Raw genomic sequence first — 17,159 nt, 5'->3', positions numbered from 1 at the left:
AGCTTCAAATATAAAGACAGTACTCTATGTCTTAAATGGAGTAAGAAGCATACAAATGATTGTGATGCTTAACGGGAGCCCGGGTGGCTCGGTCAGTTAAATGTCCTGCTTGGGCTCAGGTCATGATCTCACAGTTCGTGAATTCGAGCCCTACATTGGGCTCTCTGCTGTCAGCACAGAGCCCATTTTGGGTCCTCTGTCTCCCTCTCTCTCTGCCCCTCCCCTGCTTGCTCTCTCTCTCTCTCTCTCTCTCCCTCTCAAAAATAAATAAACATTAAAAAAAAACACAAGTGAGGGGCACCTGGGTGGCTCAGTCAGTTAGCCATCCAGCTTCGGCTCAGGTCATGATCTCACAGTTTGTGTGTTCAAGCCCCGAGTCAGGCTCTGTGTTGATAGCTCAGAGCCTAGAGCCTGCTTCCGATTCTGTGTCTCCCCTCTTTCTCTGCCCCCCCCCCACCCCCGCTCATGCTCTGTGTCTCTCTCTCAAAAATAAATTAGAAATTTAAACAAAAACACAAGTGACTGTGATACTTTATTCTATATATTCAATAAATACTTCATAAATATACCTTTGCATGCATTCAGTATGTATAAAAACCATAAAAAGACAGAAGAAACAAATGAAGGAAGGATGGAAGGGAAATAATAATAAACAAAATTCAGGGGTGCCTGGGTGGCTCACCCAGTAGCTCACCGGACTTCAGCTCAGGTCATGATCTCACAGTTCGTGGGTTTGAGCCCCATGTCGGGCTCTGTGCTGACAGCTCAGAGCCCAGAGCCCGCTTCAGATTCTGTGTCCCCTCTCTCTTGACCCCTGCTCAGCTCACACTCTGTCTCTGTCTGTCTGTCTGTCTCTCTCTAAAATAAATAAACTTTAAAAAATAATAATAAACAAAATTCAGGATAATATTTGAGTTAGGAGGGAAGTGATGGATTAGGGTCAGGACTTGAGTCATCACGATAATACCATTTATTTTTGATAAATACTTGTCACTGGCCCAGTTCTAGTCAGTGAGACATGAGTGGAAGGAAGTCTCCTAAGGACCATATGGGAAAATTTTTCCCTCATTCTAAAAAGGGAAGGCAACAAGAGAGATTCCTCTTTTTCATGTTTTGAAATATAGACGTGATGCTTGGAACTGCAACAGTTCTCTTGTGACCATAAGATGACAAGTGTGAAGACAAAAATCCAACAGAACTAAGAATAGCAGCACATAAACACAAAATGAGCCTATTATCTTTGGGGCGCCTGGGCGGCTCAGTCCGTCAAGCATTCAACTCTTGATTTCGGCTCAGGCCATGATCTCACGGTTCGTGAGTTCAAGCCCTGCGTCGGACTCTGTGCTGACAATGCAGAACCTGCTTGAGATTCTCTCTCTCCCTTTCTCTCTGCCCCTCCCCTGCTTGCTCTTTCGCTCTCTCTCAAAATAAATAAATATACTTAATAAAAAAAAAAGGAGCTATATCTTTGGTGACATCACTGGGCAATCAGACAATATAGACCACCTAGATTCCAAAGTTTCTCATTAAGTATATAATAAATGTCTTATGATTTAAGCCTCTGACAGTTTGGCTTTTGTCTGACCGTGGCTGAGAGCGTTCCTAAGTACTATACAGCTAAACTTAGTCCCTTCTTGGTCTTTCTCTGCTCTTTCATGTTTAAACCAGTTAAATAAATCTTTCCTATTCTACCCTATGGCTGCAACTCAGTTGGGGGTGGGGAGCAAGCGTGTGCACAACAGGCTTATGTGATATCAAGGCTTTGGTATAAGCCTTTGGGTCCTGGATCACTGTCTGAACCACCCTGGTGTCTGACCCTCATCTTATCTCTGCTACTCTCTGTAGGTTGGTATCTATTTCCGTTGTCTGCTAAAATGTGTCATCTAGTCTGATCCTCAGGAAGTCAGCCCGCTCCACAATGCATCAGGTGAGACATAAAGTCGTTCTTATGACCCCTGGCTTGATGGTCCACAGAGCCTCACACGGTGGCCTCCTGCCGTTTTGGTCGTGAGAGCTATGGAGCTCTCCTGGCTTGCTCTCTTTCTTTCATTCTTTCTATGTGTCCCGACCTCCACAGTCCTCACGGGGCACAAGAATGCAGCTATTACCCACGTCTCCTGGGTGGGTGAGACCCTGCATCTGGCTTTCTGCCCAGACATTGCCCACAGCTATCACTACGCTGAGGTTCCCCAACCACAGTCTGAGGCAGAAGCCCCAGCTAGAGTCACATCTGATCACCGACTAGATTTTGGTCCCAGGAACTGAGCAGAATACAGGACTCCTCAAAACACCCACCTCAGCGACAACTCTCCCACCTCCTCTAGTATGGCTTCTTATATATTCTCTATCCAGACAAAAGCCTTGATCTTTAAAACTTTATCTCTGGGGGCACCTGGGGGGCTCAGTTGTTTAAGCGACTGACTTCCGCTCAGGTTCCCGAGTTCGAGCCCCGCATTGAGCTCTCTGCAGTCAGCACAGAGCCCGCTTCAGATACTCTGTCCCCCTCTCTCTGCCCCTTCCCAACTTCCCCACTCACATGTGCTCTCTCTCTCTCTCTCTCTCTCTGTCTCAAAAATAAATAAACACTTAAAACTATTTGCCTGTGCAATGAGTTTAAAAGTCCATTTTAGGGGCACCTGGGTGGCTCAGTCCTACTCTTGATTTCGGTTCAGGTTGTGAGATCGAGCCCTGTGTTCTCCGCGCCGAGCATGGAGCCTGTTTGAGACTCTCCCTCTCCCCCCCTTCTGCCCCTCTCTCCCCCGCTGGTGTGCTCTCTCTCTCTAAAGCAGAATAAACAAAAAAAAAGTCTATTTTAAACCTCAAAAATGAAAACTTTCTATTTCTTCCTCTTTGTATTCCTGCTACAGCAATCCTACTCATCCACGAAGCAAGGGCTGCCTCCTGTATGGTATTTCTATGGAAGAATGTGCTATAATGATCCATTGGAACTCAGCAACACTAGGATCTTTCCATAAATCTATTATGGGTAGGTTGGGACAGAGAACTCACCAAGTAACAAACTATATGAGTATATACACACGCTCAACTCAAATTACCTTTAATAAGGTATGAAATAACAGAATGCACTTCAGGCTAAGGTTTATGGGCTATTTTCCTTTTGAAGAATATAATGTATAATTTAAATACATATCATGGGCAGCATCTAATTGAAACAAATTATTTTCTTCCGACTTGAATGAAGGTTTCTATTAATAAGTATCTGAGAGAACTTGTCTGATGACTTAAATGTCACATTAGCATTTTATGAAATGCAGAGAAAAACAAAAATGTGGATCAGCATATGTTGTCAGTTCTTTGCCAAAAAGAATTGCCAAACATCCCCTTCACTTTCCTATCTTCCTGGCCGCCCTACAGTAACATGGTGACCCCCGAGGGCTGACACCAGCCATGGAATGTTGGCCTGGCAGAACCACAACTCAAGTATTTTCAGACATCGCACAGTCAAGGTCCAGGAGGAAAACATTACCATACTTCTTCCTCCCAAAGCACTTGTCCACCATTCTCTCTGATAGAGACCTCCTGTTGCCGAGGAAGACCCCGTTAAAGAAGCACTGCTTTCCAACGTGGTAGGTGTGGATATTGCTGCTAAACCTCGGGTAAAATGTCCATTCAGGACGGTGCCCATCCTCTGCAAGACATCAGAAATCCTTCCATCAGCTCCGCTGCCGGCCTCATAATGCAATTAAATGACAGAAAGTTGTCCCAGGCATTCTCTGACTGTACAGCCTTTATCAACATGTTTAATTCCTTGGTTCTACATCAAGGGCAGTGTTAACCTCTGGGGGACTCAGCACGAGAGGAAGGGAACGGGCACCTGGGTGGCTCAGTCGACTAAGTGTCAGGCTTCAGTCAGGTCATGATCTCACGGTTCATGAGTTCAAGCCCCACAATGGGCTCTGCTTGCAGTGCAGAACCCGCTTCGGATCCTCTGCCCCTCCCCTGCTCGTGCTTGCTCTCTCTCTCTCTCAAAAATAAACATTTAAAAAAAAAAAAGAGGGGAAGAGGGGAGATAGGTATCTAAGAGGCCTCTTTTTTTTTTCCTTTTTACCCTCTCCTCCAAAAATAAAGCCATCTTTATGGTTGGAAGCGATGTCTGGAATGGGAAGCTAAGAGACAGTTGTACAAGCACCTATGATCCAGCCTTCACTCTGATGAGTGGGTAGGAAGAACAGAATGCCCATCAACCAGGGAAGGGCTGGGCCAACCACGGCAACTTAGTGGATGGACCACAGTGTTGGCAGCAATGATGGGACACGCGTGCACTAGAGTGACTCTGGGAAATGTAGACATGCAACTCTGGCAAATGAGAAAGGCCATCGCGAGGCCTCAGGCAAGTCACCGGACCTCTCAGGGCTTTGTTTCCTCGCTCAATACTTTTCCTACAAAATGGCTAAAGTGATTTTAAACAACGAAAGATCCTCTAACAGCTCTAGGGTTGTTTGAGAAACACTTGGGCTCTGTGGTGGCCAAGAAAGAACACAGGCTCTGGGGGCAGGTGAGCCTGGAGTCTAATCCCATCACTGTGCTTCCTAGCCAGGTGGTCTTGTACGAGTGACTAAATCTCTCTGCGCCTCAGTTGCCTGGGGTGTTAAATGGGTAGGCCTATATTAGCCACCTAGATTTATGTGTATTGACACAGAAAGAGGTCCATGATCTATTTGTTCTGAGTGAAAAGTTTGTATACTATTTTCCACTAGTGAAAATATGGTTGTATACTCCAACCCATGTATAGATAAGTACATACATACCAGCACATACACGCTTCAAAATTCCTCACGGCTACAGGGCCCATGGGGGATACATTGGAGAACACTGGGGAAGGGGTTTCTATACTCTACCTTATATACTCCTTTATTATTTTAATACTTTGCTATGATACTTTTATGGTTTTATATAAAGCCATGTCAGTTTGGGAAAACATATCATGACAGCTCCCCAGCAGAGCTGCTGCGAGAATTAGAAAACCTGTCTGGGAATGCAAGCTGGTGCAGCCACTCTAGAAAACAGTATGGAGGTTCCTCAAAAAACTAAAAATAGAACTACCATACGACCCAGCAATTGCACTACTAGGCATTTATCCACGGGATACAGGTGTGCTGTTTTGAAGGGACACGTGCACCCCATGTTTATAGCAGCACTATCGACAAGAGCCAAAGTATGGAAAGAGCCCAAATGTCCATCGATGGATGAATGGACAAAGAAGATGTGGCATATATATACAATGGAGCATTACTCAGCAATCAAAAAGAATGAAATCTTGCCATTTGCAACTACGTGGATGGAACTGGAGGATATGATGCTAAGTGAAATTAATCAGAGAAAGACAAATATCATATGACTTCACTCATATGAGGATTTTAACAGACAAAACAGAGGAACATAAGGGAAGGGAAACGAAAATAATATAAAAACAGGGAGGGGAACAAAACAGAAGAGACTCATAAATATGGCGAACAAACTGAGGGTTGTGGGAGGGGAGATGGGCTAAATGGGTAAGGGGCACTAAGGAATCTACTCCTGAAATCATTGTTGCACTAGATGCTAACTAATTTGGATGTAAATGTTAAAAAATAAAAATTAGAAAGAAAGAAGAAAGAAAGAAGAAAGAAAGAAAGAAAGAAAGAAAGAAAACGTGTCAAATGCCTGGCACTTCGTGAGTCTTCAGTGAACTGTGCCCAACAGTACAGCAGACTTCTGGAAAGCCCTGGGTATGGAGGCACGCAGAGGGGAGGCTAGGACGTACTCACTTGTCTGCAACTTAAGCAGGCTGAACTCCTTGGGATATTTATCCTTGGGGACTTCAGGGAATGAGGTTTCAGAGGACTGATCAGAATGTGCGGAGGAGGATTTCAGATCCAAATCTGTAGCAGAGCTGGAAAGGAGGCAGAAGGATTAGAATCTTCTATGTGTTTAAATTGGTAGTTAGAATCTGATTTTATATATCTTACGCTAGAATTATGCTCACGTGCGTCAACTAAGCCTACCCCCCCATAAATGTCCATAACATATCATTTACTTACTTACAATTTGAGGGGGCTGAAACAGAGCCCAAAGGTGCGTCCTTAAAAACAGTGTGGTGGTTCCTCAAAAAGTTAAATATAGAATTACCATATAACCCAGCAACTCCACTCCTAGGCACATACCCCAAAGAATGGAAAACAGGGACTTAGACACTTGTAAACGGATGTTCTTCGCAGTGTGACTCACGTTAGCCATGCAGTGGAAACCACCCAAATGTTCACTGACAGATGAATGGATGAGCAAAATGTAGCACTGACATACAATGGAATATGATTCAGCCATAGAACAGAAGAAAGTTCTGATACATGCTACGACACGAATGAAACTTGAAATATTGTGTTAAATGAACTAGGCCAAACACAAAAGGACAAGTATTATATGACTCTACTTCCACAAAATATCTAAACAGGTAAATTCAGAGACAGAAACTAGATTAGGTTAGCGGATTAGGGTGGATTAGAGTACCGAGGTCTGGGAGAAATTATCGCCTAACAGGTACAGCATTTCTGTTTGGGCTGATGAAAATGTTTAAAAAATAGCAGTGACGGCTGCACAACACGGAAAGGTAATTAATGCCAATGGGTAAAAGTGGATAAAATGGCAAATGTTATGTTAATATATATTTCACCCTAATTTTTTTTAAAAAAAGGAATGATGTGGGGCGCCTGGGTGGCTCAGTCGGTTGAGCATCCGACTTCGGCTCAGGTCGTGATCTCACGGTCTGTGAGTTCGAGCCCCGAGTCGGGCTCTGTGCTGACAGCTCAGAGCCTGGAGCCTGTTTCAGATTCTGTGTCTCCCTCTCTCTCTGACCCTCCCCCGTTCATGCTCTGTCTCTCCCTGTCTCAAAAATAAATAAACGTTAAAAAAAAATTTAAAAAAAAAAAGGAATGATGTGCTGATACATGTTGAAACCTAGATGAAACTTAAAAATACGATGCTAGGGGCTCCTGGGTGGCTCAGTCTATTGAGTGACCAACTTTGGCTCAGGTCGTGATCTCACGGTTTGTGGGTTTGAACCTCGTGTTGGGCTCTGTGCTGACAGCTCAGAGCCTGTGCTTCGGATTCTGTGTCTCCCTCTCTCTCTGCCCCTCCTCTGCTTGTGCTCTGTCTCTCAAAAATAAATAAACATTTAAAAAAAATTTTTTATGATTCTAAATGAAAGGAGCCAGACACCGAAGACCACATATTCCTTTTATATAAAATGTCCAGAGATAAAAAGTAGATTAGTGGCTGTCTAGGGCTGGGGGGAGGAGGGGGGGAGGGGCAGGTAGAGTAGGGGCCACGGTGGGGGTGACTGCTCAAGAGGATGGGCTTCTTTTTGAGGTGATGAAAATGTTCTAAAATTGATTGTGGTAATGGTTGCACAGCTCTGCTGACTACACTAAAAACCACTGAACTGCACACTTTGAAAGGATGAATTACACAGTATGTGAATTACGTTTCCACAAAAACTGCTACCAAAAGATATGCACGTTCAATAAAACCATTAAATGGAAATTAAAAATCAACAAAGATAAAGGGAAGGGGAAGAAGTAACCAAAAAACAAACCTAAGCTGAAATGGTTGTGATAACAGAGCATTGTGTTTCGCGAAGTTCCTGGCCATTAAAAACAAAAAACCAAAACCAAAACCTACGACAAACTATTTTCAGCAGTAAAAGCAATCACTTCTTGTTTAAGTAGCTTTACAGTTGACAGATGGCTTTGGTCTTCAGGTATAGTTATCAGTTATCAAATCATGGGATGTTTTTTCACGACATTACATCGCTCTCCCGGTTGAAGGGCTTCAAAGCAACGGACGCTGGTCTTCTTTGCTCCCTTCTAATAATCCTGCGATGTAGGCAGGACCCATATAATCATTTCCATTTGAAAAGGAAATAGGGGGCACCTGAGTGGCTCAGGCCACTGAGTGGCTGACTCTTGATTTCGGCTCAGGTCACGATCCCAGGTTATGGGATCGAGCCCTGCATCGGGCTTTGTACTAGGCACGAAGCCTGCTTAGGATTCTCTCTCTCCCTCTGCCGCTCTCCCCACTCGCTCTCTAAAATGAAATTTTAAAACATTAAAAACAAAAACAGCTTAGTTTCGCTTGCTTTTACATTTGATAATGACAACCATGCATATAACATTTATTGTGTGCCAGAGAGTCTTGTGATCACTTTCCATGCATTACCTCCTTTAATCCTCAAAACCATCCTATGAAGTATTATCTCCGTTTTGCAGATAAAAAACTGAGTCCCAGGGAGGTAAAGTGATTTTCCCAAGTTCACACAGATGAAGTTGGCAGACCTGGGGTTTAAACCTAGACAGTCTGGCTCCAGAATCTATGCTCTTGCCAAACATGTCATTCTACCTCTTAGACTGTTGGCTTCCCAGTCAGAATTTACGCCAACAGTATGGACTGTACTGGCCTCTTACTTACTCTAGGTGAACGGACACTTTGCCGGGGACTGCAGGCTCACTCACACTAGGACATGTTGCAGCAGAAGATGAGGGGCTGACCTTTCTTCCAGAGGATGTTGTGCCAGCAAAGCATCCCTTAGATTCCAGAAAATCACCTGCAACACATCACCATTGGAGTTCGTTAATGAAACGAAATATCTACCCCTCCATCGTGTCCCCTGGATTACAAAAATTATTTTAAAAAAGAAAACAAAAAAACTAACGTTTAGGGGCACCTGGGTGGCTTGGTTGAGCATCCGACTTTGGCTCAGGTCATGATATCACGGTTGGTGAGTTTGAACCCCACGTTGGGCTCTCTGCTGTCAGCACAGAGCCAGCTTCAGATCCTATGTCCCCCTCTGTCTCTGCCCCTCTCCCACTCTCTCTTTCTCTCTCTCTCTCTCTCTCTCTCAAAAATAAATAAACATTTTTTAAAAATAATGTTTATTGAGCATTTATTGTGTATTGGGGATGGTGTTAACATCTTACACACATTATCCCACTTAATTCCCATAATACCCCACAGACATAAGCATTGCTTATCTTTCCGTTTTACTGATGAGGAGACCAAAGCACAGATGGTTAAGCAACTTGCCTAAGATCACACAGAAAGCAAACATCTAGATCTAGATTTGATCACGGTTCTTGTGATACCAAAGTCAAAAATCCTAACCACAATGCTACACTACTTGTCCCTCCGGAGTTTGTCTACTTTGAATTAAGTGGTAGAGATAACCTCTGAATCAAGTTATATTGAGCATCTCAATACAATTTTCCAAAGGATTGATTCATAGAAAGACTGATGAATAATCCAAAGAACTGCCATCAGAAACTTCCATGAGGGGCGCCTGGGTAGCTAAGTCGGTTAAGCGTATGACTTCGGCTCAGGTCATGATCTCACGGGTTCGTGAGGTTGGGCTCTGTGCTGACAGCTCAGAGCCTGGAGCCTGCTTCGGATTCTGTGTCTTCCTCTCTCTCTGCCCCTCCCCTGCTCATGCTCTGTCTCTCTCTGTCTCAAAAATAAATAAAAACATTTAAAAAAAAAAAAGTCAGGTGAATGGATATTGCATTTCTTTATGCATAACTTTAGCCCAATAGACACAACGTTACCTCCGGTGATTAGAAAATTACAAAAAGGGGCGCCTGGGTGGTTTAGTCGGTTAAGCATCCGACTCTTGATTTTGGCTCAGGTCATGACCTCACGGTTCGTTGAGCCCTGCATCACGCTCTGTGCTGTCAGTGTGGAACTTGCTTGGGATTCTCTTTCTTCCTCTCTCTCAAAATAAATAAATAAACTTTTAAAAAATTAAAATAAGAGTCAGACTTCTGTGACTCTTGAGTACATTCCCCTCCCCTCCCAGTATCCCCATTCTCAGGTTGTTCAGGGTATGGCATAAAGACTGCCTGTGTCAGAATGACCTGGGAGGCCTGTTAAAAATACAGATTCTCGGGGCACCTGGGTGGCTCAGTCGGTTAGGCGTCCGACTTCAGCTCAGGTCATGATCTCACGGTTCGTGTTTCGAGCCTCAAGTTGGGTTCTGTGCTGACAGCTCAGAGCCTGCAGCCTGCTTCGGATTCTGGGTCTCCCTCTCTCTGCCCCTCCCCCTCCAAAATAAATAAAACATTAAAAAAAAATACAAATTCTCATATCCCATCACAAATCTCTCTAAGTGAGGCCTGGGAACCCACATTTTTAATTTGCTCGGTCATGAGAATCATCTTGGGGCACTTATCCAAAACTCAGATCCCGGAGCTCCAACTCAGACCTACAGGGCAAGACCCGGGTGTCAGAATGTTAAAGAAGCACCTCAGGTGATTCTCAGAGCCGGCCAAGTGTGGGAGGAGCCATTCTGGAATATGCCACAGCACCTAGAACAGCCCTAGGTACAGAAAGGGTCAACTGGTTGCCTGAGGTGTGAGTAGCAGGGATGGACTGGAGCCCAGGGGAGGGGAGCTGTGAAGAGGAGAGCACAGGGTCCCGGTAGCCAAAGGCGTAACCACCCACCTACAAACCACAAAAGTAGCGTCAACCAATGTAACATAGACCACACTCTCTGACCACAATGCAATACAATTTTAGGGATCGATAATAAAAAGACAGCCAAAAACATCCATGAGCTTGGAAACTCAAACCACACTTCTAAATATTTCACATAAAAGAAGAAATCGTGAGGGGAATCACGAGGTGCTTAACGGTCAATGACATACGTACTATAAATCAAACTTGTGGGACTCAAATAAAGCGGTAAGTAGAAACTAGAGCCCGAAATGCACCTACTGTATTCCACCAAATATGAGACACCAGCAACTGTAATAACATTATTATTTTATGTACCACAAAGAACAAAGGTTGCCAATTAAAGTAGGAGAGAATGCTCTACCACTTAGAATGTTTATTATATATTTATTGAAGCATTCTTTCAGACTTACTTAGATGTATATTTTAAATACATATCATTCATGTGCATATTTAAAGAAGGAAAATATAAGCAAAATAAATTGGTTAAGACCTTCTTTTTTTTTTTTTTAATGTTAATATGTTTTTGCGAGAAAGAGCATGAGCAGGGGAGCGGCCGAGAGAGAGGGAGACAGAGAATCAGATGCAGGCTCCAGGCTCTGAGCTGTCAGCACAGAGCCCGACGTGGGGCTTGAACTCACAAACCACGAGATCATGACCTGAGCCGAAAAAGAGTTGGACACTTAAACGACTGAGCCACCCAGGTGCCTGGCCTTCTTTTTTTTTTTTTTTTAAGTTTATTTATTTTGAGAGAGAGAGAGAGCGCGCACACGCGCACGCAGGGGAGGGGCAGAGAGAGAGAGGGAGAGAGAGAATCCCAAGGAGGCTCCACACTGTCAGTGCAGAGCCCAACACAGGGCTCAATCCCACAAACCGTGAGATCACGACCTGAGCCGAAACCAAGGGTCAGACAGTCAACCAAGGGGCCCCTGGTTAAGGCCTTCTTAAATCTTACATTCAAAAGCCTGATTACTGAATCACTTTTCAACTCAATCACTGATGTCCACATTTTCCACCCAAATTGACCTCAGTGCAACAAGAACATGGGTGATGCAGCACGTCTTAAATAAGCGTTCCTCGACTGCCTCTGGAATTTTCTTCCAAGACACAGACACACCCTCTATATTATTCAGGGCTCATTCAGCAAAGCTTATAAAAACTACTTCACACCTGCTGCTGGGCCCACAGCTCTGGTAAGACCAATCCAACCTCAGAGATGTTCACACGCTGAAAAATGTCCATCTTAGAACTGACAGGTGGTTAAAAAACAAAGATTCCAAAATTAATGAGCTAACTTGCAATGCAAAAAAATAAGGAAAAAAGAATAAACCTCCCAACGTGGTTAAAAAAAAAAAGGATATTATAAAAATAAAAGCACAAATGAATGAAATAGAGAAGATTATCAGAACTTTGGTATGGCTTCGTGGAAAGTACCAATAATATAGGTAAGTGAAGTTCAAGAAAAAACAATTTTTAACACAAGTAAACAGTATTAGCAATGAAATACCATAATCATAAATGGAACAGAAATAACTTTACACAAAAAGAAATTGAGGGTCAGAAATGTCCAGTAACCTATTCAAGGTGACAGAGCTATAGAGTATAATTTATAAAATATAGTTTAATGTCACATAATCAAGATGGTACTGACACTGACTCTAACAGATTCATCAAGAGAACAAAATAGAAAATGTAGATAGAATAAAACTTTATATAATCATGGCATTTCATGTTGTGGGGAAAGAATAGATTATTCAAAAATATTGCTGAAACAACTAATCATTTGGAATGAAAATAAAATTGGTTAATCCCCAAATAAATCCAGATGAATGATAGATTTGAATATCAGATTTAAAATAAAAGATGTACCTGAAAAAAATGATAATTTAATGTTTACATAATCTTAGACCGGGGAAGTTATTTCTAAGAAAGATATCAAATACAGGCAAAATAAAGGAAAAGATACGTGATTTGAAAACATATCCATTTAAAAGTTCCACAGAAAACTATAAACTGGGGGAAAGTTTATAGCATACAACAAGAAAAAGAGTTAGTAGTCATGCCAAATTGTGAGTTTTTATAAATTTATAAAATGAAAATAAATACCCAAGGAAAAAATGGGCAAAAAACATGATTAGGTAATGAATTAAACACACACAGGGGCACCTGGGTGGCTCAGTTGGTTGAGCGTCCGACTTCGGTTCAGGTCAAGATCTTGCGGTTTGTGGGTTCAAGCCCTGCGTCGGGCTCTGTGCTGACAGCTCAGAGCCTGGAGCCTGCTTTGGATTCCGTCTCCTTCTCTCTCTGTCCCTTCCCCCTTTGCCTCTCAAAAATAAATGAATATTAAAAAAATTTTTAAACACACACACACACACACACACAAATAGCCAATATACATTTGGGGGGGAAAAAATCCATTCTTCCTAATAATCAAAGAGCTGAATTTAAGCCACAATACCAGGGGCGCCTGGGTGGCTCAGTTGGTTAAGCATCCAACTTCAGCTCAGGTCATGATCTCACCATTTCTGAGTTCGAGCCCCACGTAGGGCTCTGCGCTGACAGCTCAGAGCCTGGAGCCTGCTTCAGATCTGTGTCTCTGTCTCTCTCTCTCTCTCTCTGCCCCTCCCCTGCTTGCACTCTATCTCTCTCTCTCAAAAATAAACAAACATAAAAAACTAAAAAAAAAGACACGATACCAGTGTTTGCTAGGAGTCTGCAAAAACCTAAGATTAGCAGAGGTTAGAGGAATGGCGTTCTTGTACATTGCTGGTAGAAATGTCTCCATCTTACTAAAACGCACTTTGGCCATATGCATCCTCCAAAGTCCGTGAGAAGTGCACTTTTGATCCGGTGCTTCTGTTTCCAGAAACATAGCTATGAAAAAAGTATGAAACTTATCTATAAGGAATCAGAAAGGATCCACATATGTAGAGAAGACAAAAGCAAGAGCAGATATATCTTCTAGGTTGATAATCATATGTAAGCTCTGATTTATTACAGCATTTACTGATAATAATTTTTGCCCCTGGATTTTAACAGTGGTTGCCTTTTCATAGCATGTAAACATTCTAATTGTATGTTTGCCACTAGAGGACTTACAAGTTCACCAAAGCAAGAACTGGTTGCTATGGATGGCATTACAAAACAAACACTGTTGTTTTGGGGGTTTTTTTAGGGGCAAAATTTAAATATATTATATAACCCTGAGCAGCAAGCAGTGAAATCACATGTACAAATTTAGCATATTTCCTTGTTTGCTTAAGAAGCTTTGTGTTGGCAACTCTCTAGAAAGTGGCCTGTGGCTGCTTTGAAAGGGAAAGCTTATCTGACAGGCAAGCATAGGAAGAGCGGTCTCTCTTCTAAACAGGCAAAGGGCGCATCCTCCAAATCCAGCTTACTACAGGATCTTCCCAGAAGTAACTCAGCCTCTACAGCCCGGAGACACTTAAACGTGGCCTCTGGCTGCCTCTCCACGTGTCCTCCAGTAGAAGAGGCTGGAATTGCAAGTCTGACCCCTTCTGTTCTGACACTGATGCTCGCCTTGTGTAAAGGTAACATCCAGTTACTTCAAGTAAGTCAATTACCTCTCCAGCCCAGCTCCCAACACCTGCCCCCCTTCCCTCTAGCTCACTAGGCTGAGATGATACAAAGAAGCTAAGGCACATGCTTCTTGAAAATGTCATCATTTAGCATGATAATTGTTATTCAAATTCAATGTCCAGGAAGCCATAAGATGGGAAATTCTAACAAGTTGCCAAAACACAGTGATATAAGAAAAGATGATTCAACAGAAGGGACCGAGAGAAGGTTCTGGCGACTAGAAAGAAATTTAGGGGGAAATGGAGAGTTTAGAAGAAAGTCTGTTTCTTTGGTACCATCTGTGGAATCCACGCTAATTATTTCCATTTCTTTAGGCAGGAATAACACCTTACATAACCAAGGAACTTTCACATACTTGTCATCACAGCTGATTTACACAATAGCATGGTCTGGCAGGGAGAAAATGATACATCAAGCCAAGTTAGCTTAATGTGGTTACCTTTTAACCACTCAGTTTCTCACCCCTGCTTATCTGCTCCACAAACAGCCTAAGGGTCTAGGACTGTGGTTTTTAACCCTTCGGATCACAGACTCCCCTGGAAAGTAATGAAAACAACAGCCCCCCCTTGCTGGAAAAATGCATATACACCCACAGTTTTGTATTCATGTTCAACTGGTTTGTGGAGCCCCTTCCTTCCCGAAACCCCTGGACTCCATGTGAAGCTGAGTTCAGATATGGTCTCCTGAACGGACACACCTACGTAGCAGGAAAGGAAGTCATGACTCTCTGGTTAATGTGGTCTGGGGATCTCAGACTCTGGTGCTCCTCCAGTACCCCTAACTCAGAAACATGAACCCCCTCTCCCCCACCTTTAAAACAACAGCTCCGTCTGTTACCTGAGCTCAACATGGGAACTGCAGAAAAGCCTAGAGCTTAAAGTTAGAATCCCCAAACCTTTTTCTCTTGCTGACCTGGCCACATTGGGCACTCTGGGTTCCAACTCCTGCTCTTCTGGTCCCCGCTTACAGGTGCATATGGTAAGTCATACCTCCCCGCTCTCTGTGCACTTGTGAAGGAGAACGAGGAGACAGAAGACCTGTAATACAAAGGGCCGAGGACCAAGCTATGATCTGATGGGGCACAGACAGAACATTCTACAGCATTCCCTGTTTCCAGCATTCAGGCCACTCACCTATAAAGGCCAACCTAGGCATACACTCATTCCAAGGTTTTCTGGGAGACTGTGGCTGTTCTGCTTCAGGATTCTGTTCTCTAGAGGCAGTGTGCCCCCCAAACATCCTCCTCAGCCTTCAGAACCAATTAAGGAGCCACTATCCATTATTTTAATTTAAGCCTTTCCTTAAAATGTTCATACTTTTTGCCCGAGCTGCCCATCCAATAAATAGTGCCACAAATCTAGTAATATTTGAGCAAAGAAAAAATTGAAGGACACAGGTTTGGGGGGGCAGAAGACTGTGGTTAATCCTCAGATTTACCATTTATTGACCATAGCACTGGGCAGGTCAAAACTCTGGCTCCCCAGACCCTTTATTTTTTTTATTTATTTATCTTGAGATTGAGAGAGAAAGAGTGAGTACACAAGTGGAGGAGGGGCAGAGAGTGAGGAGAGAATCCCAAGCAGGCCAAAGCCCCATGTGGGACTTGATCCCACTAATGGTGAGATCATAAACTGAGCCAAAATCAGGAGTCTGACGTTCAATGGACTGAGCCACCCAGGCGCCCCTGGCTCTCTTTACTCATTAGTAATATTCCTCTGGGCTGTTATGAGATCCAAGGACTTAATTTGTGAGAATCTCTGCTTTGAGCTGCTATCCGCTTCATCAGATCTTAGGTTAAAAGAGACATAAGCTACTTTTCAAAGACTACTTTTTATATGCCCGCAAACTGGCCTCCCCGTACACTTGAAGTGGTTTGAACTTCCCGGCTCTGGTATACTTGGATCTGGCGACCAAATCCACACCCAGCCCTTCTGATTTCTTCAACTCAACTGTATCTCTTCTCCATCGTGGTCATGCCAGGGTCTCTTTCCTCTTGAACCTTCTCCAGCTCTCTGCTGCAGGTCGCTCTGGAGATGGAGGGGAGAGAACAGTCCCGGGGACCTTTTCCAGGGTACGTGGACTCATCTATGCATGTGTTGATTTTAAGTACGAAAAGCAACCCGGAGACAAAGAAAACACCTTTGTAAGAAAGGCATCAAAGAAAGCCAAGAGAAAGTCCACAAGCCATTGAAAGTCAAAGAGGGCAGGGGTGGCATCTTAATCAGAACTTCCCTCCCGCCCCCTCCTCGGGCTTTTCTCAGGTCGGGATGCCCCCGGGGTTCCCGTGGGTTCTCTCCGCCGCCCACACTCGCTGCCCCGCCCGCCCAAGGTGCTCCTTCCCTTTCCACCTCCGGGTCTTCCACCCCTTCCCCCAGCGGAAGCCTCCTCGGGCGAGGCTGCGAGATCAACGCACCCACTGGCAGCCGAACTGCCGGGCGCCGGGCGGGCGAGGAACCGGAGCGGAGGGCCGGAGGGCCGCGGGGCCACCTGCTTCTCCCGCGGAGCCGCGTCCGGGGGTTGCCTGGACACCGGCCGCAGCCACGCGCGGCCGCGCTGCGTCCCGCCAGGCGCGCTCCCGGTCCTCCTGCCTCAGCGTCCCGGGCGCTCCCGCCCTCCTCAGGCGCCGGGGTCCCCCGAAGGGCAGGGCTACTCGCCCCAGCTAGTGGGAGCGGCGCCATCAAGGGCCGCCGGAAAAGCTGCTCAGTGTTTCTGGATTTTTTTTTTTTTTTTAATTTTCTTAAGAGTTGTGGGTTTTCTCCAGGCAGATGTCATTATTGGAACCGTAGCCTCTGGTGGCAGTGAAGGATGGGCCGTCCGCAAAGCCTGCAGATGCCTGTTCATAATTGGCACTGATTAGGCAGGATCACCTACCACTTTTCTGGGCCAGGCGCCCTGCTGGATGTTATCTTCCCTAAGCAGCTGCATTTTTCAAAATAGAAAGCCGAATTTGAGCAAGGACTTGCTCAAGGTCACCCAAAAAACTAGGATTCATTTCCAAGTTTCCTCACTCCAAATCGACCACTCGTTCCATCATACCAACTCGAATGGATCTCTAATTC

The 17,159-nt window shown here is 44.3% G+C and overlaps 1 protein-coding gene across 4 annotated transcripts in view; it reads right to left on the bottom strand.

The window, feature by feature from the left end:
* SPATS1 (spermatogenesis associated serine rich 1) overlaps positions 1-16,580 on the bottom strand; it is a 28,705-nt gene extending 12,125 nt beyond the window's left edge. Inside the window, exons 1-6 of one of the 4 annotated variants that reach the window (XM_030315625.1) lie at positions 16,514-16,580; positions 16,051-16,185; positions 15,013-15,137; positions 8,464-8,599; positions 5,769-5,893; positions 3,488-3,649 (exon numbers count right to left, since the gene is read on the bottom strand). In XM_030315625.1, the coding sequence (XP_030171485.1) occupies positions 3,488-3,649; positions 5,769-5,893; positions 8,464-8,599; positions 15,013-15,022 (433 nt within the window). In that variant the 5' untranslated portion in view covers positions 15,023-15,137; positions 16,051-16,185; positions 16,514-16,580. Of the gene's footprint in view, positions 1-3,487; positions 3,650-5,768; positions 5,894-8,463; positions 8,600-11,670; positions 11,754-15,012; positions 15,138-16,050; positions 16,334-16,513 lie in introns of those variants that run through there. The other 3 variants (XM_030315624.1, XM_030315623.1, XM_032593172.1) reach the window with 3 other exon arrangements.
* Positions 16,581-17,159: the final 579 nt, after the last annotated feature.

This window comes from Lynx canadensis, chromosome B2 (assembly GCF_007474595.2).
Source record: "Lynx canadensis isolate LIC74 chromosome B2, mLynCan4.pri.v2, whole genome shotgun sequence".
Taxonomy (NCBI): Eukaryota; Metazoa; Chordata; class Mammalia; order Carnivora; family Felidae; genus Lynx; species Lynx canadensis.
Note: the sequence above shows the minus strand (reverse complement) of the source record. Positions and strands in the feature narration are given on the sequence as shown.